Source organism: Melitaea cinxia, chromosome 10, assembly GCF_905220565.1.
Source record: "Melitaea cinxia chromosome 10, ilMelCinx1.1, whole genome shotgun sequence".
In the NCBI taxonomy this organism is placed as follows: domain Eukaryota; kingdom Metazoa; phylum Arthropoda; class Insecta; order Lepidoptera; family Nymphalidae; genus Melitaea; species Melitaea cinxia.
Genome location: NC_059403.1, coordinates 4,605,811 through 4,630,849, shown reverse-complemented (window position 1 = coordinate 4,630,849; position 25,039 = coordinate 4,605,811). Strand labels below are relative to the sequence as shown.

Below are 25,039 nucleotides of genomic sequence, written 5' to 3'. Positions count from 1 at the left end.
AATCATCGGTGGCAAAAGTGATGTCAATTGCAATGAACAACTTTGCACTAGTTATAATTTTGGAAGAGAAGTAGAAATCTGGCTATATTTTGTCATCTTCTAAAGTTATCTGGCATCAACGCATTTATCATACTCCGATCGAATGCTATTATGAATATTACACATACAAGACATATTTTTTTTTTTTAATTGGCAGCAGCACTTATAGAAAGTCACAAAAAGCATCGTATTAGCAGCTTTCTGTCCCTGCGTCAACAAAAAAATGGCTCCGTGAAGCACATGATATGAAAAAGACGGTGCATCAGTCAATATCTAAGCGCGGACGTTGCTCATTGTGTCCTAGGAAGAACGACAAAAAAGTGGCAACCAAATGTCATAAGTGTTGTAAATTTGTTTCTCAACAACACTTTAAGAGTATACTGCGTCGATTGCAGATAAAAATAATCGGCTAACGGGACTTATTATTATTTTTTTAAATAAGCGCATCGGCTAAGTCAAAAATTATGTAGTTTTAGGAGTAGTTAGAAGTTTGTCATTTTTTGTTTAAATTTTAAGTCAGAGCTATATTTGTGTTTATTAAAGTTAAAGATAATAAAGAACACTAATATTTTATATAATCCAATCATTGTTTTATTTATTTCATACACTCCTTTTTCAATCTTGTTTTTGGGGTCACTCGAGACCCCATGCGACTAATTGTGTGATTTTCTTAATGCGCCTAATTAAGGGTTAAAAAGTAAAGAAGAAACGGGTAAATGAATGTTATTTTAAAAGGTATAATCGTAGGTATTTTTGGTGCTGTATAGCGTTCACGCAGACGACGTCGCGGGCAGCAACTAGTAATCAATATAACTTAGATTCAGATTTATGAATAGTACTTAATATTCATAAGTAAACTAAATTCAACGTGACCATCTGTTACAAGGACAGGGGAGGGTCCAAAAAACGTGAACGTGTGACTTAATTTATAGATGGGCCCCAAATGGAGATTTATTTTTATACCATATGTATGTCCGGGAGCCAGGTACAAATTGGTCAATTACTTCCTCCCAATCGAAACTTCGTAAAATGCATGATTTATATTATGAGTATTCTCAACCGTCAGTTGCGAGTCCGTGGGTGGGGGCGGGCAGTGGCAGCCTCACACACGGAGAAAAGTTTTTTTAGTAATTTCCTCCCACTTTAAAATTGTCGTCAAATATACTCTCCATTTGATAGCTGTTAAGTGATAATGCGTGTAAGCGCCTAAATACCAGCGGTTGCGACTTCGAAACGTCGTTTTCAGTCTCAAATCTCATTGCGATTCATGGGGGTAACGGAACATTAAGTGATAAATACATAACTGTGTTTGCTCGAATACGAAAAGAACCACCTTTAGTTAAATCGACAAGTAGTAGGTAGGTATTAAGACTAGTCACTTAAATGAGATCAGTCAGATCTCGATCAAATTTAAATGGCTCCACATGACAATTTTCGATAAAAAAAGAATCAAAATCAGCACATCAGTACCAAGTAGAGTTATGAGCTAACAGACATTAGAAAAATACAGACAAATCGAGATCTGTTAAAACTCAGTGTGAAGGTAAAAAAAATTATATTAATAAATAAAAATTACATTGCAGAAGCAACAAAACAAAATATTGTTCATGAATTTGAAGTTGAGACAGCACTGATTAGCTAAACTGAAGTTTTGCTTCTAAAACAATAAAATAAAAAACAACCTATAAGAAATAATAATTTAGGCTAAATAGATTACCTAATGCAAATTAATCAACAAATTTCATAGATTATGAGCTTGTAATAAACGAAAAAAATCTTCAGCAAGTTACGCAGGTGATATAGAATATATATTGCGCTTTAATGATAGAAGAATGACGGAAATAAAAAAGGCTTTTTACGTTCGTACCGTTAAATTTTATTTGGTTAACATTATGTACATAAATAATTAAATAAAACATTACACTTAATAATTGATTTATTATAGTACATAGAAAAAAAGTGTTCAATCTTATTTCCTAGTTTCATCTAACTTTTGTAAAACACTACACTAAGTAGTAAGTAAAGATTCTTCACCGCCACGATTAAGTATTGTCTAGACTCGAATTTTAAAAATGCACTATTGAAATAATTTGAACTCAGAAGTATTTGATGCCAGTTTTAAACTACTCAATTTAATATGTAATTGCTCGTAAGCAATACTGCTTAGCTGCATTTAGAAATCATTCATACTTTAATAAACATAAATATAGTTGATAAAAAAAGGATAAAGTTATTTATGGCATTTGTATACATTTTGCAATTCTGGTTCTACATTCTGACTACATTTCTTGTTAGAGTAAGTTATTAGACATCTTTCATTTGCCGGATGCGATTTCCTTCATTCTGTTGAGAGCGGAACCAGCCTTGAACCAGGAGATCTGTTGCTCGTTCATAGAGTGGTTAAGTTTGATGCGTTCAGTGCTGCCATCTTTGTGTTTTATTTCACAATCCACTTGCTGGAAAAAAATGAATATAAAATTTAATTTCATAGGTTGGTATTATTTAACAACTGCCACCATTTTTGACCTTTGCCGCCATTCAATCATTTATTCACCTCGACGTTTTTACGTTCGAAAAAAATAGCAAAGAGTCTGAATATAATATCAGTAATTAAAAATACAGAAAAACCACGAGGTAATGATAATGGCTTATATTATTTTCAGTGCTACATTACCTTGCCGGGAGCGAGATCTTTAAGGCCAAGCAACGAGATCTTGTCAGTGGGTTGGATCTTATCGTAGTCAGCGGGGTTCGCGAATGTAAGCGGAAGTAGACCCTGTTTCTTGAGATTGGTTTCGTGGATTCTAAAACAAAATCACAACATAAAAAGGTTTTTTAAATTGTAATTTTAAAAAAAGTAATTTAAAAAAACGTAATTTAAATAGTAGTTTTAGTGTATTGTAATTAATTACTAGGTATATCATCTGTTGCAGATTTATCAAAGTTATTAATGATTTTTTTAAGTTTCTAAGCAGTATATAAAAAAAAAAACAAGTAAATAGCAGCAGTAATTTAAGTTCAATTGTAAACTAAGATTAGTTAAACTAAATAACTGATTCTATTAGACTATATATAATAATGGTGTTTGCTTGTCTACACGTGTATGTATACATTTGTCTTTAAAAAAAAATACAAAACGTCAATTTTCGACGATACCGCAGTCAGTGTGTGATAATCTTTCCAAGGAAATTAAGTCAGTAGGCTGGGTCTACAAGCTTTTCTTTTTTTTTATTGCCTCACATTCAACGGTCCCCACTTCACTTGTGTCGGGGGGGATCCGAACACAGAAAACCCTGATATATTCAACTGAGGTAGGGTACAGCTAGAAATTTCCTGCTCAAGGGAGCAGCCCAACTGGGGTAGTAACCTCGACCTTACAGAAGATCACAGCTAAATGATACTGATTTCAAGCGTTGTGTTCCTGTTGGTAAGTAGGGTGACCAGACCTCCCGCCGCCCGCCAGACGCTCCGCGCTTGCCATGCTTCTGGAGTTACAGACGTGTATAAGCTACGGTAATCGCATTACGGTAATTAACATCAGGTGAGCGGTACGCTTCGCTAGTGACTATTAACATCGTCGGAACTGCATAATTGCATTTTTTTGTTTATTTCATAAAACGTTCCCAAATAACCAAGTCTATCATCAGCTGAAGAGAATTTTTTTATTTTATGCATATATTATTCAGTTGTGGTACTTCTGACAAATCAGTACCTATTAGTCTTAATCTGTTAAAAATGTAACAAGTGACTTTTCTAATATTTACACATTAAATACTGGCTAGTAATAATATTAAACATAAATAGCCTGTACAGCATTACTTTAAAATTTCATGATCCTGCTTAAAATAAGTAAAAAGATACACGCAATTTACACTTTGAATCGCTCTCCTGTAAAGTTGCTGTTTTTCACATCCGAGATTTTTAATAGTCACGAGGGGCTTGTTTGCCGACCTAGTTTTATAAAAAAAAAAAAACAATCCAACGGCCAATACAAACGCCGACGCGCGTCAGGCCACTCACCGCGCGAAGGACTTGACGATGATGACGCGGCCGCCGAGGTGGCGCGGCTCGAGCGCGGCGTGCTCGCGGCTGGAGCCCTCGCCGTAGTTCTCGTCGCCCACCACGCACCACGGCACGCCGGCCGCCTTGTAGGCGCGCGCCGTGGCCGGCACGGGCCCCCACTCGCCGCTCACCTGGTTGCGCACCTTGTTCAGCTCGCCGTTCTCTGCGTTCGTTGCGCTTTGGAAATTAAAAAAAGAAAGGTGCTTTAGGCCACACGATTGAAGTACAACTTACGAAACGTAACTCTCTCTTTCTATCTTCATTAACTTGTATCTCCCTTCCGACTTCCGTTCGCCTCGCCCCATCGCATCATTCGTAACTCTCTCGTCACGCGTTCACCAGCTTACTCCCCAAGTCAAGTGTCAAAGAAGAAGACTAACCCTTGCCAAAAAATCACGTCAAATAAATACACCCGATATCTCATTACAGTCCCTGTGATAGTTCGTGATTTCTTTTGGAACCAAATGTTCCGAAAAAAGTCACCAAAAATCTTTGAGTATCAAGGCAAAAGCCGTTTAAAAAATATTTTTGCATTACTCGATTTCTATAGTGCATTCTCGTAAAATACTGAATTTGGACAAAACTTTTTAAAACAAATGTGACTAGATTTTATTTTTAATTTATAGGCAGTTTAAGCAGTGATATAGTTATATGCACTTTAATATGTATTAAAAATTAAATAAGTAAATAAAGTCAAAAACACTCACGTGATAAACATATTGTTAGAGATGTTGTCCAAATGTCCTCTGTACTTCAGCCAGGGTCCAGCGGCAGAGATGTGGTCAGTGGTGCACTTGCCCTTCACTTTGATAAGGATGGTCATATCGGTTAAGTCCTTGCCGTTCCACTTGTCGAAAGGCTCCAACAATTGCAAACGGTCTGAAGTTGGTGATACGTCGACTTTCACCTCTGAAATATCATATTTTAAGAATTATTAATGAGCTTATTTTTCTATAAGACATTGGAGAAATTATCTGTGCTATCTCGGCACTAGTGAAAGGCTTTAATCCTAATTTATAATAGTAACGTACAATATTTTACATATTACATTATTGGAAAAGATAATAAGGAGATAGATTTTATTAAGTTGCTAAGAGCTTTTACAAGAATTTTGAAACCATAGCACGATACGATTTTATTTAGAAGTACAACTCATACTCCAAAATTAGGTGTAACTCACTAGAGCCGTCGGCGGGCGGGTGCTCATAGGTGTCCTGGCCGGGGTCGAAGCCCTTGGAGGGCAGTTCGTCGCCGAAGGGGTCGGACAGCTTGAATTTCTTGCCGTCCTTACCCGTTAACTCGTCGGTCACAGGATTGAAGTCCAGGCGACCTAGTGTTGAAAGTAAATGAATATAGCTGCGAATTCATTAGTTTAGTGAAGTCTAGAAGATTTTGTTACTTTAACTCTCTCTCTTCTACTAATCCTTCAAAGCATAAAAAAATTATTATCCGCTTAAAAGTTATGTAATAAACCTATCAGCTGCAATTGTTTTAAAACTAAATAAGATTTAAAAAAAATTGTCATTGTTTCACTGAGAGGAGAGATGTTAGCTATGTTCAAGGTAATATTGAGATTTGGTTGTGAGTGTAATATATTTTGGTGGGGTGAAGTGAGCCTTGGTCAAGGTTTGAGTTAAAGTATTTGTGGTGAGACCATGTTGAGGTATTATCGAGGCTTAATTAAGATTGAGGAATGCCGAGTTTCTCAAGTGGCTAATATTATTCAAGGTTCCATTCGGACCTTGTTTCGGATGTTTCGTGTGTGGTTGTTTCAAGGCAACACAGACTAAATCAATGACGCCGCGTTGGCGCAATGGTCACAGCGATGGACTGTACCTGTTGCGCTAGCGGTGGTGGGTTCGATCCCCGCACATGACAAACATTTGTATTGGCCATACAGGTGTTTGCCATGGTCTGTATTGTGCAGTTCTTGTGGGTCTCCCCACCGTCCCTCGGAGAGAACGTTATGCCGTCGGTCCCGGTTGATATCGTGTACACCTGATATCGATCGTTACTCATAGGAGGGAATATATCCGCCAACCCGCATTGGAGCAGCGTGGTGGATTAAGCTCAGATCCTTCTCTTACATGAGGAAAGAGGCCTATGCCTAGTATGGGATATTACAGGCTGAAGCGTAGACTAAATTGATGATAGAGTGAGAACGGTGAGGCTTGGTCAAGTTTGAGGTTAGATGTAGTCATAGTTTTAGTGAGACTTAGTTTGGCTGAAAGCTGTAAGACCTGGGAAAGTTTAAGGTGATACATAATCGAGGAAAAAGTGGTAAGTGTGCAACATTCTGTTTTATTGAGATAGGGCACAGCAGGAAATATTCTGCTCAAAACCTGGAGCAGCCCGACTGGGGAAGTACCTTATCTTAAAGAAGAACATCGCTAAACTACACTGTACAAGCTGTGTTGTGTTCCTTTGGTGAGTAAGGTAGCCGAAGCAAGGAAGGGCCGGGGATAGGGTCGGCAATGTGTTTGCGATGCCTCTGGTGTTGTAGGTGTCTATAAGCTACGATAAACGTTTACCACCCGGAGAGCAGTACGCTTGTTTGCTGACCTAGTGTAGTATATATATATCATAGTTCGAGTGAGACTTATAATTATTGTAGCTGAGGGTGGTGAGGCTCAGCTAAGTTTGAGGTGAGACACGGTGGAGGGGGGCGCGAGGCAGTAAGTATGCACCGACCAGCGATGGAGAGCGCGGTGACGAGCTCGGGGCTGGTGACGAAGCAGTGCGTGGCGGGGTTGGCGTCGTTGCGGCCGGTGAAGTTGCGGTTGTATGACGTCACGATCGTGTTCTTCTCGCCCTTCTTCACGTCCTGGCGGTCCCACTGACCGATGCAAGGGCCGCACGCGTTCGCCAGAACCTACGAATTTACAATACGATCATTAGTTTTGCTATTTTACTTTTAGTTATCCGCTCGCCCGCAGTGGAGCAGCGTGGCGGTGAAGCTCCAATCCTTCTCCTAAATAGGTAAAGTAATTAAGAAATATTAAGTTATTACATAGTTAAATAGCTCATGGTAGTTGTTCGTTATTTGTTTCTTAGTGGATTCTAGAGAAAGGATAGGTAAATACTAAAAATAAAACAGCATAATTTGAGAAAACAGCTGACAAATTAATTACCATAAATTTATATTACTATTTAAACATATTTCATTTAAAGCAAAGATGACATACTCGTATAAATTGGATTGTGCTTGCCTAAGAAACTTTAATCATGTTATTTAAACTCATACATAATTATGTTTGCTCGCAAACGAAAAAAAAAACCGACTTTAATTACATCGACGAGTAATACAACGTAGATCGACGAAAAAATAGTCAAGTAACTACGCGTTATCAAAGATTACTCAAAAAGTAGTTATCAGATCTCGGTAAAATTTATATGTGACTAAATGATAAACATCCCTCGATTTGTCTAGGATCCCATCATCAGATCCTGTTTCCTTATCACGGTACCAAACTAGGGTTATCCCCTTTCAAACAAAAAAAGAATTATCAAAATCGGTACATCAAGTAGAAAGTTATGCGGTATAATACAACGTAGGTCGACGAAAAAAGCGTCAAGTAAAAACGCATTATTACATATAACTCGAAAAGTAGTTGTTAGATCTCAAATAAATTTAAATGAGACCAATTGACACACACCACCTTTCGATTAAAAAAAAAAATTGTCGAAATCGGTCCACCCGGTCAAAAGTTCTGATGTAACATACATAAAAAAAAAATACAGTCGAATTGAGAACCTCCTCCTTTTTTGGAAGTCGGTTAAAAACTCAAAGTTACCCAAGGTGGGAACTGGGAGATGATATGAAATAACAACAGAAATTTTACTGTGTAATTTTATGTCACAGTGACACAGTGAAGTCTTAATGGGATGTATAACTACACCTTCTGGCTATACGGCATCTTTATGCTCTATATATCGCCCACCAAGTAATAGTAAACGCCTGTTTTTAAAAGAACTAAACTCATTGTTGTCCGGTATGAATCGTCATCACGATCTGTATGTGTTGGGAGATATTAACATTAATCTTCGCAATGATTGTCCTGTAAAACATACGTATAACACCGTTATGTACAATTACGGCTTAGCTTGCGGGATAACTGAATATACACGCATTGAACTGACAAAAAATGGACTTAGTTGTACTTGTATAGATCACATATATGCGCGATCCCGCTCACTAGGCCTGTACACGGCGGCGCTTGGAACTGCACTGGCCGACCACCGCTCGATCGCTCTCGCAGTGACTGGTGTACTAGGTCGGAACACACGGGTGAAAAATGAATACATTACGAGATATGACTACAACATACTTAATACAAACCTTAAAAATATAGATTGGCAACCGGTAAAACAAATGATATGTCCTTTAAAAATTTATAAAATTATAATAAATAATATTCATAATTGTTATGATAAAGCAGCAATAAAATTCAAAATCCGTGCTAATAAAAATAGGCTTAGCAATCACTGGATAAATAACAGTATCATAAAAGCATGTGAAAATAGGGATAAATTGTTCAAAAAATGGCTCTCAGATCCAACCAATAAAATATTAAAACAAAAGTACAACTTATCTAGAAACTATGCAAATAAATTAATAACTAAAACAAAAAATCAAAAAATTCACAACGATATAAATAATAATAAAAATAATCCACGAACACTATGGAAAATACTAAACGAAATCGCTGGTAGATCAAAAAGTCTTGCCGATACAATAATTTTAAACGCGTTTCTAAATAACAATTGCACAAATGATAATATTGCCAATAAATTTGCAGACACTTTTGCCAATAATGTAAATAACATTGTTCCAAAGTGTAATATTAGATTACTAGATAAAAAATCGTATGTCTTTTCTAAAAATGTATGCCATAGATACCAAAAAGTAGCAGCTGAATCAGTTATGAAAGAAATAAAATCATTAAACAACCACAAAGCACCAGGTATAGATAAAATCAGAGCACAAGATTTAAAAATTATAAACGCTGAAATTGCAGAACCACTGTCACATTTTATTAACACAACTGTTAAACAAGGTATCTATCCTCATGAACTAAAAACTGGAATAGTAAGGCCTATACACAAAAAAGGAAGCCAGGGTATCTATGACAACTATCGCCCAATTACTATACTTTCTACAATAGATAAAATAGTTGAAAAAGTTATTTCAAAACAAATTCACTCCTTCTATAAAGATCACGATATAATAACAAATAAACAATTTGGATTTCAATCAGGGAAGAGCTCAACCAAATTACTCTCAAATTTTACGGATAATATTTATAAATACCTCAACGCTAAAAAACATGTTCTGGTAGTATTTATCGACTATAGTAAAGCCTTCGACACGCTTAAACATGACATTCTTATCGAGAAACTTAACGACTGTGGTATACAGGGCCCCTTAAACAATTGGTGTCGAGACTATCTTAATAATAGATCATATGTAGTGAAGATTGGCAATGTTACCAGCAAAAACGTGCGAGTACTAGACGGAACAGCGCAGGGATCCGTACTTGGCCCATTACATTATATAACCTATGTAAATGATGTCGTCAACCTAATATCTAACTGTGAAATTTACCAGCTTGCTGACGACACCTGTCTCATAGCAGCAAATAGCGATCTCGATGCAGCTCTGAGAGACTTACAAACAGATTTCACCTTGTTGTTAAAGTGGTCTCATGATGTAGGACTTGTTCTAAATGCCGATAAAACGAAACTAATGTACATCAGTTCTACCCAAAATAGGAAATCACTTAATAATTTAAAATTAATAGCGCACAGTCACCAATGTCTACATGCTAATCTTCACGATTGTTCTTGTAAGGCGGTTGAAATAGTCACTAAACAAAAATATCTAGGACTTATAATTGACGATCGACTAAAATTGACTGAACATATTAATCACGTATGTGATAAGTTGCGTACTATATTGGCTAAAATAACTTTAATTAAAAGAAAAATGCTATATAAAATTCTATTAAACCTATATAAAGCTTTAGGCGAAACAATTATATTTTACGGTCTGAGTAGCTATGGTAGAACATGTAAATCAAACCTCGATACAATATATAATTTGCAAATAAGAATTATGTAAGCTATAATACCTAAAAAAATTAAAACCTATCACGAAAACGATTATCACGAGCTCTTTTATTATTGTAACATAATACCAATACATGATCAGGTTAAATACATATTACTGCTCGAGCAGTTTCATAATGGTGAACACCAACACGTCATCAGGCGTACCTACCAAACACGTAGTGCGTCTCAAGTTGAATTAAAAGTGCCGAGTTACAATAATCTATATGGCAAACAACTACTACAATATCAAATACCAAAATTAATAAACGCCCTACCAGCTTCACTAAAAAATGAAATTACAAAAACAAATATAAAATATAAATTAAAACAATATTTCTTATCATTAATAAAAAATAAACATTAAATAATATCATCAAAGTATTTCACCCCGTGTGTATCCTGCTACTGCGACTGTATTATTTTGTGACTGATTAATTGTAAAACTTGGAGGGTAGATGTGTAAAAATGTTGATCGTGTGTTACTGTTAAGTTGTTATAATTATGCTACGACTTATTTTTTTGATATTGTGAGCGTACGATGTCGAATGCCGGTGTGCGGATAAATCAACGATGATTTATGTCACACCGTTAAATGCTAACTTTTTATTTTTGTAAGATTCTTTGTATTTTAAATAAAAAAAATAAAAAAAATGTAAAATCAAATATACTATGAGGCATGTGATGTTTTTTTTTGGCATCTACGTACATTTTATCGAATCTTCTAATAAAATCTTCTATCACTTGTTTCTATACCATTGGGTGCCAATCATATAGTAAAGCGGTCAATGTAGCCTTTCGTAGCAGAACATTGCAAAAGCGTTTCCGACATTCGTTGCAAATCTATCCAGGTGTTCTTACTACCTTACTACAGGAACGTAATACTACTAAAGAGGTATATTGTGTTTTTGAGAGATTACTTAAGAGCAATATTATCTGTAAGTTATTTCCTCAGTTCGGCTTTTCCAGATTTTGAACAAAATATTTATTTATTTATTTACACTTTTGCACACCAATACAAGGTTTTAACAGTATTACAAATGATTTATAAAAATAGAATTTGCATCAGTTGAAACAGGCGGCCTTATCGCTAATACAGCGAGCGAGAAGATATTTTCTGGTTATTATTTTCCATAACCCCCCTTGACTTAATACTGTCAATACTCACAGTGCCTCCGAAGTCCCTGAGAGTCTGCGCGATGCCATCACGTTCAATCGTAGCTCGTACTTGTTCGGATCCGGGCGTCACGTTAAAGGGAATCTTGGATTTGAGACCATGGCTGAGTGCCTGGACAAAAATAATATGAAACTATTAGTATACGAGTTCTTTTTCTTTCTTGTTAAATGCCTATGCCAAAAGAGAGAGATGCATACCAATAATGAACGGAAAAGTAATCAAGTTAAGAAAGTAATTCGTATTTTACAGCTAAACTACTGAATAAATTTGGCTTTATAATAAAATGGAAACTGTTGAGATTATATTAAACTAGCTGCACCTTGCGGTTTTAACCGCGTTAATTTGAGGAAAAACTTACGTAACTTAAAAATTATTTAAACCATTACTATTTACTGTGCAACTTGATACATAACACGTTTTATTTTATCTCCTTAACTACGCGTCAAAATTAAATGCTATAAAAGACAAATTTTATCTTCATAATTATGATTGCTTCGTTGATAAAGTGTTTTTTATTCGTAATGATTCATATGCCTGGTTAACACTAATACAATAAATCACCTTAAAGTTTGTTCAAAAATGAATACTTGTGATGAATGTCGTATTTATTTGGAAAAGGATTCATATCATGTCTATAAAACACTTTCGCAAATAGTGCATTATTTTAGAATAAACTTCATTATCATAAAAAAAGGTTATAATAAGTTAACCTGAAGAGATATACACAATTGCACATGATGTCGCGGACTTTTTTTTTTGGAACTTTTAATCAATTTTTAATAAATTCCGTCATATATAGTTTTTGGGTAGGTTTAATAGTTTATTAAGCAGCACCGGAAGCTCTCAAAAAAGAATATTTTTTTCCAGTTTTCGTAACATTTCTTATAAATGCTCAGCTCCTATTGGGCGTAGCGTAATGCTATTATAAATGAGGAATACCGAGGAATGTTTCCTCGGTAAATAAGACTATTCAACACAAAAAAGATATTTTTAATTCGAAACCAGCAATTCCTAAAATTAGCGTGTTTACACAAAGAAGCCCTTCAGTTTTATAATATTAGTATAGATTGAAATGTTCGCAACACGGCCAAGGATGCAGTTAATCACAAATGTTACAAATATAATTACCTCCTTAACAATGCTAGCGCACCGACCCATATCTTCGTATGAGGAGTTGGTGCAGGATCCAATAAGGCCTACACGGATATCTACTGGCCAGTCGTTTTTCTTAGCGGCCTCACCGAGCTTGGAGATAGGGTTGGCCAGATCCGGAGTGAAGGGACCGTTGACATGGGGCTCCAGGGTTGATAGGTCGATTTCGACCAGCTGAGAACAGAATTAAGAATTTATAGATGGATTTTATGCTGTTGTAATTGTCGTTTTAATCGCACAGGCGTAAGGTCTGAGGGCCTTTGTATTATTGTTCTTAGTTCATGTCGTGTGTGTAAATAAAAAAAAATCTTATAAATACAAAGAAAAGGGACAAAACAGCACCATTTGTAGAGGTCAACCAATAATTAACAATGTCTATTCACTTAGTTTTTATAAAACTTAAAGCTGAATGATTTTTACCAATTATTTAGTACTGTAATTTTTGACTTATTTAAAATCATGATAATTAAGTATTAAAATAAATCGAATATATTCTTGAAACCAAAATAGTTCATAACTAATACTGTTAAAGACGACAATGAAGCCTTTTCGTCTGAAATACCTGGTCGTAGGGAGCCTTCGCGTCTGGTGTAAGTAGATTTTTGTATTTGTTAGCGGCGGCCGCGATGTCGTGGCGACCGGTCGACTTCAAGTACGCCTCCATACGGGAGTTGAAGGGGAACACCTGGAATAACGTACAAACATACATAAATACAAAAATAAAAAGTATAAGTTTACATTTTTTCAGTCAACTTTAAATATAATTTACAGGTGACCTGAATAATTTTCAATATAATCTAAATAAATGTATCCTATCTATACTAACGTTATAAATATAAAAATACTAATATGTATAAGAAAACTAAACAGTAAAAAAATAAAATTTTACGAGAATCGAATATATCATATTTAAATCAATAATTTAAAAATTCCTTTTTAAAACTTATAAAAACTTCGTCGTTTTAAATTTTAAGATATTAGAAAAATATATATAATTCGATAACTTTGGCACTTAATATAATTATAGATGGAGTAACTTTTCAAAAACGTTTCCATATAAATTACTCTCTTACACTGGTGGTAGCGCCGATCTCGGCACCCATGTTGCAAATGGTAGCCATTCCAGTACAGGAGATGGAGTCAACGCCAGGGCCATGGTATTCAACGATCGCTCCGGTACCACCCTTCACGGTGAGGATACCCGCGACTTTCAGGATTACGTCCTTGGGGCTGGTCCAGCCCTTCAATTGACCTGGTTGAAAAGAATATCAAAAGTTGTAGATTTTTTTTTTTTTTAATCAAAGGTAATGTCTTTAGGTAAATAGAATTTTTAACAGGCTTCAAAAAAAGGAGATTTTCAATTCGATTGTATTTTTGTTTATATGTGTTACCTCATCTCTTTTTAATGCGTATACAGAATTTGATGATTCCTTTTTATTCGAAAGCTGATCTTGTTACGTTGTCCCATTTATTTTAACGAGATCTTTGAGTAGTTTTTAAGTTATCCTAACGCGGCATCCCGGCAACACGCTTGCGATGCTTCTGGTGTTGCGTCTATAAGCTACGGTAATTGTTTACTATCAGTTGAGCCGAACGCTTGTATATCGACCTAAATGTATAGAAAAAAACTTAAGCGTCTAAAAATAAGAGTAAAATATTTAAAGTATATTAATTGTAACTCTACTATATAATTCAGACATCATTTTAAGTTTTAAACAAGATTGTATGTAATTTTGACTTCTACAACTGGTAGGTACATATTATATCAAATGACAAGAAAATATTGCTCGTTTTAAATAAAAAATTTGGAATGAATATTCTTTAATTATAAGGTTGACCCGCAGTGGAACAGTGTGGTTGATTAAGCTCCAATCCTTTTCCTACATGGAGAAAGAGGCCTATGGCCAGCAGTGGGATGTATCGTATCGTATAAGGTTGAATACGATAATTGCCCCAGTTATGCCATTTTATACCCCATCTCCTCAAAATAACAAAAATTTTTTAGTTTAAAAATCGAAATATTCATTTTATTGTTTCAAAAAAAAAAAAAAAAAAAGTGTTTCAGAAGATATTTTTAATTTCTGTTTGTAATTGGAACGCATATTCACAGATATTGCAGACATGTTAGTTTGTTATCAAGAATCACGTACATAATTTGATAATGCTACTTGAAGTAATTTTTATATAATAAATCTTATCAGATTGATGCGGGTGACATTAAAATACACAGTTGAAAATTATGATTTTCTCGTGCAATAGTTTCCTTAATCGATTAATGTAAAATAAACGTTATTAACTATTCATTCTTGTGAATACACGAATGTGTATAAGATGTATAGACATATTATCTGATTGTTTTACATTTTCGAATATAATCACGTGTAGTTATATTGTTGCATTTTATAGCTTTGAACTTTCCTTTACAAATCATAAAAATTAAATAAATTGATCCCTTAAATAAATTAAATTGATTAAATTGATCCTCAGGTCAAGGCTGCTCAACCCTAGGCCCGTGGGCCATAAAGTGGCCCGCAAACGATTTTCAAATGGCCAGTGCATGCAAGTTCTGAAATACTCACCAAATTGAATCTATTAATTATTTAATTATATTTATAAATCCCGCCAATTTAACATACGTGGAAGGATCAAACTAAAGCTCCTAGGAGCAATTAAAATAGGAATTGTGAATTGGCACGCCGTAAATACCTGCATCCTCCGTTTGGACCAACTGTCAACAAAAGGTGAAGCAGCCTTACCTTATCTTTATCATAACTGTCAAACTTTAACATTCCCATAGATTTCTTTCGAATTTTTCTAATACTGAATAATAATTAGTACACAAACAGCTGTAATATATTTATTTGTTTGATGTGTAGGTTTTATTTTTACTAGTTTATGAAAACTAATTGTGAGTCAAAGTAGATATCGATTACATATCAAATAATACCGTATGATAAAAATATAAATATATGTAATTCTTGCAGTTGACCACAAATCCTTTTATACATTGTGGGCACTGTTTCTCATACATCATTATTTAATATTCTTAATAATTACGGTTGATTTAATTAGTGAAGCTGAATTATACCATCATTTAAAGACATTATAGGAAATTGAAACCTGTCTTTATTAAGTTACTTCAAAAAAGAAGGGTGTTATTAATTCGACTGTATTTTTTATGTTGTACTTCATAACATTTTACTGGGTGTACCTTTCTTTTTTTTGATCGACAGCAGGTGTTTGTTATGTGGTTCCATTTAAATTCTATCGATATCTAAAAAGTACTTTTGAGTTATCCCTAATAATGTACATTGAATTAACTATTTTACAGAGTACCTGTATCGCTTTACTTGTCGATGTAATTTAAGTCGTTTTTTTTTTTTCGTTTGCGAACAAACACAATCATAAAACACGTATAAATCTATCTACAAGAGTGAGGATTCCGTTGTTTGTATTAACATGTTAATCCATTGAACAATCAGAACATTAAAACTACCAAAATGCAAAAGCAGTTAAATGTAAAAATAGTTTTTATTTTTATTATTTCTTTTAAATGTAATTTGTAAAGAAAACTCTGAAACAGGTAATTTTTTACTGTTATCGATTAAAGTTGGTATTTATGACGTAGGTACATTTTATCAAAAACATGTTCCAGTTATTGTCCCTGTGCAAATATGTCGCACTTGAGTAAGTATTATAATTTAGATCAGACGTCATTTGATAGCGCATATCATTCTCGTACACACAATACGTCTTCATCGCGACCAATCTAGATAAATTAATTGTAATACACCACTAGCTTGTAGAGAGAACAATAAATATTATAATGTTTTAGGAAACGTTTTTTGATTTAAAACTTCTTTATGCACGTTTACTTAGGGAGTAAGCTGGTGAATAACGTGACGAGAGTGTGTCGTGACGTTACGAAAAGTGTAATCGGGCGAGGCGAACGGAAGTTAAGAGGGAGATATCACGACTACGTATAATATCGAAATTGAATAAAGGCACTTTACATTTTTTACGCTGATTGATTTGTTAAGTATCGATGATGAGTGAAAAGTGTGAGAGAGAGAGAGAGAGAGAGAGAGAGAGAGAGATATAAGTTCAATTATACAGGTACATCAAAAGTAAGGGGATTTTCAAATGTATTAACAAAAGCTAAATCAAAAGTGTGTAATATACAAATAACAAGTGTAATTTATAATTATAATGTTGTCCTTAATAAAAATTAAATGTAAATTTTTTGAATATAATTGGCATATTTGTATTATGAAAGCTTTTACAAAAATAAAGAAAAAAAATAGAAAAATCCTGAAACTACTAGATCCATTTTGATAATAAGTTCACAATTAGTAAGCAATAATTTTCGAAAGTAACATATATTACTTATATAACTTCATATTTCACATACCTACTACGACTCATAGCAAATAAATATGCAATGAAAACGCGGTTGAAGACAAAAAGAGAATTTATCTCCGTACCAAGTTTTTTAAGACAAAATTGGTTGTATGGTTATTCGTTGTGCCTTGTCCTTGACAAATAATTAATGACTTAAAGATGCATAACAAAAAAATCTTATTTTGTCGATGTACTTGTTTGTGACTGTGGAATCATTAGGTATGAGAAACTAGTTTTGAGAGGTTCAATAATTAGTTTTAAAAGATAAACCATTGCAATGTTTGAATATTTTATTTTGGACTTGTTTATACTGTTATTCATATTGATATAATATTATAAAGCTGAAGATGTTTGTTTGTTTATTTGAACGCGAGGATCGCTTAGAATTTAATTATTATTTTTGTGTTGGATAATCGGTTTAGCAGGCTATATAAAATTTTTGTACAATATTTTCCTCAAATAACGAAAATGAAACCGAGGAGCACAGCTAGTATTTTATGCACACTAACGCACTGCTTTTATTAATGTAAATATAATCATTTTAACAGAATTATTCAATTTAAAAGCAAACGAGTTGTGCAGTTTTTGAATTGTTTTTACTCATTATCATAATTTATTACTTTGATTAAGAGTTTACAATATTCTTTTTAATATCATTATCTAGTACAATTAATGTTTTTTTAATGTCTGTCTTACGGTTAAGCGGCCTGTGTCTGTCCAGCAGTCAGGATTTTCAGCTACATGTATAACTAACTACCTGTATATGTATATAGCATACAGGAGCAATAATATAATTTTCATCGAAATGGATTTATAACAGAGTTTAGGTGAAAATGTCATTATATATTTAATATTTATAATAATATTAATGTATTCTCTATTCTAGAACAGAAAAAATAATTAAAATAAATTACAAAACAAGAAAAAGTACAAAAGGCGGTATTATCGCACTATGCAACTTCTTCTAGGCAAATATTTTAATTTCAATTGAAAATTTTTTTTTATTATTATTACGATATGATAGCGACAAGTGGGATATTTTTTAAGGTTTATAATCATATATTAATTTGGACATTCATTGTGAATGAAATAGTTTATAATATTGACTAATTATCGTATGATAATATTATATAAATGAATCAATTAACCTGACTCGTGTCAGAAGTCAGCAAAGTCTAATAAACAACACGCGTTTGTTTAAACAATAATATACACATCACACATACGTACGTGGTTATATTATAGGAAAGTAGAAAATAAAAGTTACCTATAAACAAAAATAAATTTTAGTTACGTGTGACAGATCCACTATATTCATTGAAGTCATTTTGAATTTTTCTTTTGATGTGTTATTCATACTGAAGACAAAACGGGCAAGATATAAGATAAACGGATCGACAGTTTTCAATTTTGTCTATCTATCTGTGGCCGAGCGTAACGATGAAGCTACTGAATTAATTATGAACAATACTTGGCAAGATTTGAATCTATATTACGAGCTGGGAAACTAACTATTTTATCCCGAATCTCAAAACTGTTTGTTCCTGTTTAAAAGAGAACGAAAAGCGAAATGTAGCATCGCGAATGAACGAAGTTGAAGGTATGTATATATATATATATATATATATATATATACAACGGACGGACGGACGGGCGGGCGGGCTTTCGGACGGACGGATGGACGGACAGACAGACAAAAATTGAAAAAAAAAAGTTATTTTGGTATATGTACCGTGTATACATCTATATGCATTTGGTAAAAACGGTTACTTTAATATTACAAACAGACACTCCAATTTTATTTATTTGTATAGATTGTATAGATTTTATATTGTCTATTGTTCGTTCTAGATTTGTTGTCTTAATATGACGTTATCTATCATGAGTCGAACTGTAAAGAGAAATTTATATATTTATCATTTGAAAACATTAGATAGTTTGTTTTATATGTTTTATTCATCCCGGTTAAAGATAGTAATTTCAAAATATTAGGAAAGAAAAACTCCATATTCGATTGGCGGAGAATGTTCTCGAACACTGTCACTGTTATCTAAACGCATACACGTTTCACTCATTGGCGCGAAGCCACGCAAAAATAGCTTACTATTTTTAACTTTGTTTTGTAAACTTATCTAAATACAATCATCGTTATTAAGGTTTGTTGAAATAAAACAAATACATCGAAAGTTACTGTGTTAGTGATTTGTTTTTAACTTGTGTGTTATATTTTAACTTTAATTTTTTTTTATACAATTAGGTCGACCAAAGCATACGGCTCATCTGATGGGGTTTACCGTAATTTATAGACGCTTGCAACACCAGAAGCATCGCAAACGCGTTGCCGACCCCAAGGAGCTCTGGTCAACACTGCTTGAAAACAGTATTATTTAGCTGTGTAAATTAGTTTATTATCTTCTGTAAATTAGTTTTATTTTTTTAGAATATAATAGCTGACCTGGCGAACTTCGTACCGCCTAACAGTCAATGTCGTGTTACAGATTAGCTAAACTTTGTTTATGATTTTATGAAAGTAATTTAGATCTTGTTGGTCGTGGCATTATTAATAACTAGCTGCTGCCCGCGACGTCGTCTGGGTGAAGCTATACAGCATCAAAAATACCTACGATTATACCTTTTAAAATAACATTCATTTACCCGTTTCTTCTTTACATTTCATATCTATAGAAAAATTTCATAGATGGCGCTGCTTTAAAATTGTCTTGTCTACTTATATTCATTTAACTATGTTTATCGGCTTAGTTACCTACCTATATTGCGTGATTTTTATAGTGTGAAGCTAGCTTATATAGCATGGTTATTAACATGATAACAACAACACTCAAATATGCGTCGTTAGATTATTTTTATTAATTTAATTGTTACAGAATGCGTTAAGTAAATAAAGGTTTACTGCTCGTTCCCGGTAGGTGATAGCATGATAATATGTAGCCTATATGTTGACCCGACTTCTTAAAAATATAATAGGAATAGGAATAAGTAATAGCGTGGTGAATACGCTCCGAACCCTCACTCACGTGGACACGGAGAAAGAAAAATATGCCTGATAATATATGAATACGCGTGGTTTAATTTAATGCTTCTCGCTTCACTCCATAAATAATGTCTCTTTATATGAGATACGTTAGTAAAATTACTCTTCGTATTCTTTTACCATTTTTTATTGAGAAGGAATGTAATTGGCTTTTAGAGGACATTTTCATTACATTGATTCATTGGTAATGGTTTATTTTGTGAACTTTAAAATATTTAACAGATTTTACTAACTATAAGAATATATAATGTTTAGTAAGTAGTATTCTTTATTTTTTTAAGAGAAATATGTTTACAGGTAGGATACAAGCGAGAGGCATATAATTGTGTTTGCAGGCAAACGAAGAAAAACCGACTTTAATTATATCGACAAGTAATACAACGTAGGTAGACAAAAAAAAGTCAAGTAAATACGCATTATCAAAGATTACTCCAAAAGCTGTAATCAGATCTCGATGATATTTAAATATGACCACATGTTAAACATCGGCATTCGATTAAATTAAAAATCATCAAAATCGGTACACCCAGTAAAAAGCTATGCGGATTTTCGAGTTTCCCTCGATTTATCTGGGATCCCATCATCAGATCCTGGTTTCCTTATCATGGTATCAAACTAGGGATATCTCCTTTCCAACAAAAAAAGAATTATTAAAATCGGTTCATAAACGACGGAGTTATCCCCGAACATACATATATCTAATATATAAAATTCTCGTGTCATGGTGTTAAACATTGAACTCCTCCGAAACGGCTCGACCGATTTTAATAAAATTTTGTGGGCATATCGGGTAGGTCTGAGAATCGGCCAACATCTATATTTCATACCCCTAAGTTATAGGGGGGGGGGGGATTAAGCGGGTTAATAACATATATGGCAAAGAAGCGTTTGCGGGGTCAGCTAGTATATATATGTATTTATACGGTCGAATTGAGTAACCTCCTCCTTTTTTTTGAAGTCGCTTAAAAATAAAATCTCATTTACTACATAGTCAACATATCACTTTTAAGCTATATACAAATCACTCAAATAGTAATAGTAGTTTAAGTACAGCTGTTAACCTTAATAAATTATTATTTCACCACATTTGTTAGTAAATACCTTTTAACACATAAACCATAGTTTAAAAATTAAAAAATAAGTTTATTAAGTTAAAAAATTAGTAAATTTGTTTCATATTTCTTTCTCAACATTGTTAAATTAATTTTTTTTTATAGTTATTAGTACTATATTTTTAAAATAAATTCGCAAATCTTGCAGTGACATTCACCTTTATGTTTTATCATAGCCACAACTGATACTATAACACTTTACGTAATACAACCTTCTAAGCCACCTTAACCCAAAATGATTAAGGAAAAGTTACAAGTTTACAACAATAAAAACATAAGTTTGGAAGGAAGGTGAGCTGCTGTATACATTAATACTTCTAATAATACTACAATATCATGTGAGTTAAAATTTGGTATATATTGGCAAAATCATGGCAGGCAAGCAGGGTACTTATATCATAAAATTTCATCAAGATCGGAATACAAGTATAGAGTAATGGAGCACAATTAGTGCCTATGTTATAATAAGAACTTACCAGTAAGTTTGACACCAATAACTTTGGGGCATTTTAGTTCCCATGGGATATCGGCCATCACGTCTACAGCATCAGCACCACCGACACCTGGGAATAAGTCAATAAGATAAATACAGGTTCTACATAGACATAATTATATATATCGTAAATAATTATATATTGTAAATAATTATACATTGTTGCCGCAGTATTCAAAGCACTGTCCTTTGCGCTTACAGTCATTCGTTCGATCCCTGCTTATGACTAACTTTAGTATCGGTGATATAAATTTCTGTCGCAGTCTGGATGTTTGTGCTTGTGTATTTTGTATGTTTTTGGACCTCTGACGCAGGAAAAAAATCCCCGAGCGCCGTTGAGTTCTATTTATTTATTATAATTATATAATTTTTTAATTCAAATAGCAAGTGAATTTATATATTATTTTTTTTAGGAATGGCACTGTTGGAAGCCATTAATCTAAATGAATGAATGAATGAATGGATTCAAAAGTGCTGTCGAACCCTAACTTTAAGAAAGAAAATTAGGAGTTTACTCCTTATGAAACTTAATATGGCCTGTGGTATGACAAAGAAATATAGGAAATTAAATTGTATGAAACAGCTGATGCTGACGCTTTCTGACTTTAAGAGAATGTTTTACTGAACTTTTGGCTGTTGTCAATTATCAATTTAATAAAACATTTAAACTTTAATATCATGATAATCATTTTAAAGGAATAAAGTCCAGTCGCGTGCCGGAGTTAACACACGCATTTTTTGTTTCATCCAGGATATTTGTTTCCTTTTATATAAATATATGTAAACTTCGAATTTATACAATTTAATTAAAGAAAGTAATATCAATCTTCTTTGTTTTTTTTTCATCTCTAAATAAATAGTTGTTATCATCAGGTGTCTGTATGTTTTCTGTTTTTAACATAGGCAACCTAGCACCCTTGTTTTAGGTAAGTGATATACATAGCCATAAATATAAATAAACTAAAATATACATAACAAAATAAAATTAATTTAATTATATGTGATATGGTAGATGACATAAGTATAAGGAAATACCAACATTTAAAAAAAACCTCAAAGAATTTCTGGAAACATTTAAGACAAATTAAAAATACTTTAAGAAATTCTTACCTATGCAAAGACCACCAAGACCACCACCATTGGGTGTGTGAGAGTCAGTTCCGATCATCAGAAGACCGGGGAAGGCATAGTTTTCTAAGATGATCTGATGGATGATTCCGGAACCAGGTTTCCAGAAACCGACTCCATACTTAGCACCGGCTGTTTCCAGGAACTTGTACACTTCTTTGTTGATGTCCTAAATAGTTTTTTAAATTGATATAATATTGATCAGTATTATTTTATTTATTGTTAGAACATAAGTAATTTTTGTATGGTATATATAAATTGATTTCAATAAAAATCTCTTGAACAATGTTTTTCTATTTAATATTTCTGAGTATGGCTGTAATTATGTATACTTTTAATGTCTATGATAAAATATTCTTACCTTTGCTCTTGCCAAATCTTCCTTACCACCGATTTGAGCTTCAATCAAGTGATCACAATGGATTGTCGATGGAACTGCAACTTTAGGTAGACCAGATGAAATGAACTGTAACATGGCCATTTGTGCAGTGGCATCTTGCATGGCAACACGGTCAGGTCTTAGACGTAGGTAGCTTGTTCCACGTTCGATTTCCTGCACAAAAATATTTCAAGTGTGTTCTATAGGATTATATTTTTTAATTGATACAAGTTTCTTTTTGTTCTGAGATGAAGATTTAGTTTTTTTTTTTTTTGTTTTGATAAATATCTATCTTAAAAAAGTTTTGTTCTAAAATGTGACAATTAGGTAAAAATATAATATTATAGTAGGGAGATATTTAGTGAGGATGAAAAAAATTAAGTAAAATTCCTTTTTTAAAATACATAATTTATTGAACAACTAAAAAAATTAAATTTAAATTGCAAAAGAATCATAAGCTGTCTCTTGTAATATCTAAATTGATAAATAAATACCAAGAATAAAAGTAAAATGTAAACATATTGTATTTGATAGCACTTAGTCTCTAATTTAGTTAGCACTTTGTAAATTCAATGTAACATTAACTTATATATAATTTATTACTAATAATATTCCTCACGAGTATATGTTTCAAAGAACAAATTTTACATTTTATTATATTTAAAATTACATTAATTAATTTTTATACATTACACCACCACTTTTATTTTATATAGACTTAGTCAGCCCTATGATTTAACTCACCTGTCCTTTGGGGTCATCCAGATGAGAGTACAGCACTTTTTCAGACAAGGTCATTTCACGACCTAACCTCTTCTTGACAATTTCCAAATTTTGGGTCAACTTTTCGTAAGGTAGCGGGGTCTTGTCGAATTTCGACATAGCGACCTAAAACACATCGAAACATACTTAGAATCGAGAAATAGGGCGCACAACACTAAGCTTTCAGTTACACTTCGATTACATAACAGTGTTATAAAATCACTGAAATACTACAAAAATATCGCTTTTTCATGGTTTAAGAGTATACCTGAGCCGCCGCGGCAGTAAGAGGGGAAACGCTGAAGCATCTTTTCTGGATTTCTACGAGAGCCGTCCTCGTCCTGCCACCCTGAAAGAAAAGTTTTGATGGTACCATTTTTTTCTGTCAAAATTCTCAAGTTTTACACAAAGATATCGAGAAAAGATCCGGTTCTAGGAATATTTATCTTAATCTGACCCCTAAGAGTTTAATTTACGTTTCATGACCTTTCATTCATACATGATATCTTTAATTTGTTATATTGATAACATCGTAAACAAATATTCATGATAGTGACGGCTTCTATACGGTTGATTAAATTTTTATGCATTTTATTGTTTACACGTGGATAAATTAAACTAAAAGAAATCTAACAGGTACTTACTTGGCCATGCAAAACTCTGATACAGTGAGCCATGGTTGCGGGACCTATATATATCAATATAAATTTTTTAATCAAAACTTTTAATTAAATAAATGATCGCAACATGGATTTGATTTAATTATGCCAACTATATTTAATACGCAATACGAATTTCTTATAATATTTAATCGAGACGTAGTCACTTCAACCGCTACACAAAGCCGCTACAGCGGAATAATTTGGCAGATTAGTTTGGCACTTGTGATTTTGGCACGTTTCTTGCAATGTTGTCAGCGCCAACGATTTGGCCAATATTATTATAAAATACAAACTTGTATACAAACTTCGAAAATTGTATTGTGTGTTAAGTAATTTATATTTTTTCACACAATACTGTTTCCTTTAAATACCTTGATTTTAATGTTTTTTTTTTGTACTACTGTAATGTAACAATTTATAAAACGTAATTTAAAACCATTTATTTTTTATAAAAAGTAGAAGTATAAAATACAGAGTCATATAAAAGTTGGTTGTCTTTAAAGTTGGTTTAA

The 25,039-nt window shown here is 33.3% G+C and overlaps 1 protein-coding gene and 1 long non-coding RNA gene across 2 annotated transcripts; one reads left to right on the top strand and one right to left on the bottom strand.

Moving 5' to 3' along the window:
- Positions 1 to 1,957: 1,957 nt before the first annotated feature.
- Positions 1,958 to 24,738, bottom strand: LOC123656987 (probable aconitate hydratase, mitochondrial). Its single transcript, XM_045592593.1, has 16 exons — positions 24,510 to 24,738; positions 24,134 to 24,214; positions 23,848 to 23,991; positions 23,086 to 23,277; positions 22,707 to 22,893; positions 21,580 to 21,666; positions 13,612 to 13,790; positions 13,101 to 13,223; positions 12,515 to 12,712; positions 11,378 to 11,497; positions 6,793 to 6,973; positions 5,282 to 5,431; positions 4,809 to 5,010; positions 4,060 to 4,278; positions 2,714 to 2,843; positions 1,958 to 2,495 (listed from the first exon to the last, which is right to left on the bottom strand). Exons 1-16 carry the CDS (start codon positions 24,540 to 24,542, stop codon positions 2,355 to 2,357), a joined length of 2,367 nt encoding a protein of 788 aa, XP_045448549.1. The 5' UTR covers positions 24,543 to 24,738; the 3' UTR covers positions 1,958 to 2,354.
- On the top strand, positions 18,271 to 22,421 carry LOC123656989. Its single transcript, XR_006743631.1, has 2 exons — positions 18,271 to 18,539; positions 22,010 to 22,421. It is a non-coding gene; the product is annotated as an uncharacterized LOC123656989 (long non-coding RNA).
- Positions 24,739 to 25,039: the final 301 nt, after the last annotated feature.

Excerpts from the sequence above, each read along its gene's own strand:
- LOC123656987 (XM_045592593.1), bottom strand. The coding sequence starts at position 24,542 with ATGGCTCACTGTATCAGAGTTTTGCATGGCCAA. Across the intron at positions 6,974-11,377 it reads TCAGGGACTTCGGAGGCACT|GTTCTGGCGAACGCGTGCGG; the intron begins GTGAGTATTGAC and ends GTAAATTCGTAG. Across the intron at positions 4,279-4,808 it reads TCTAACAATATGTTTATCAC|CGCAACGAACGCAGAGAACG; the intron begins GTGAGTGTTTTT and ends TAATTTCCAAAG.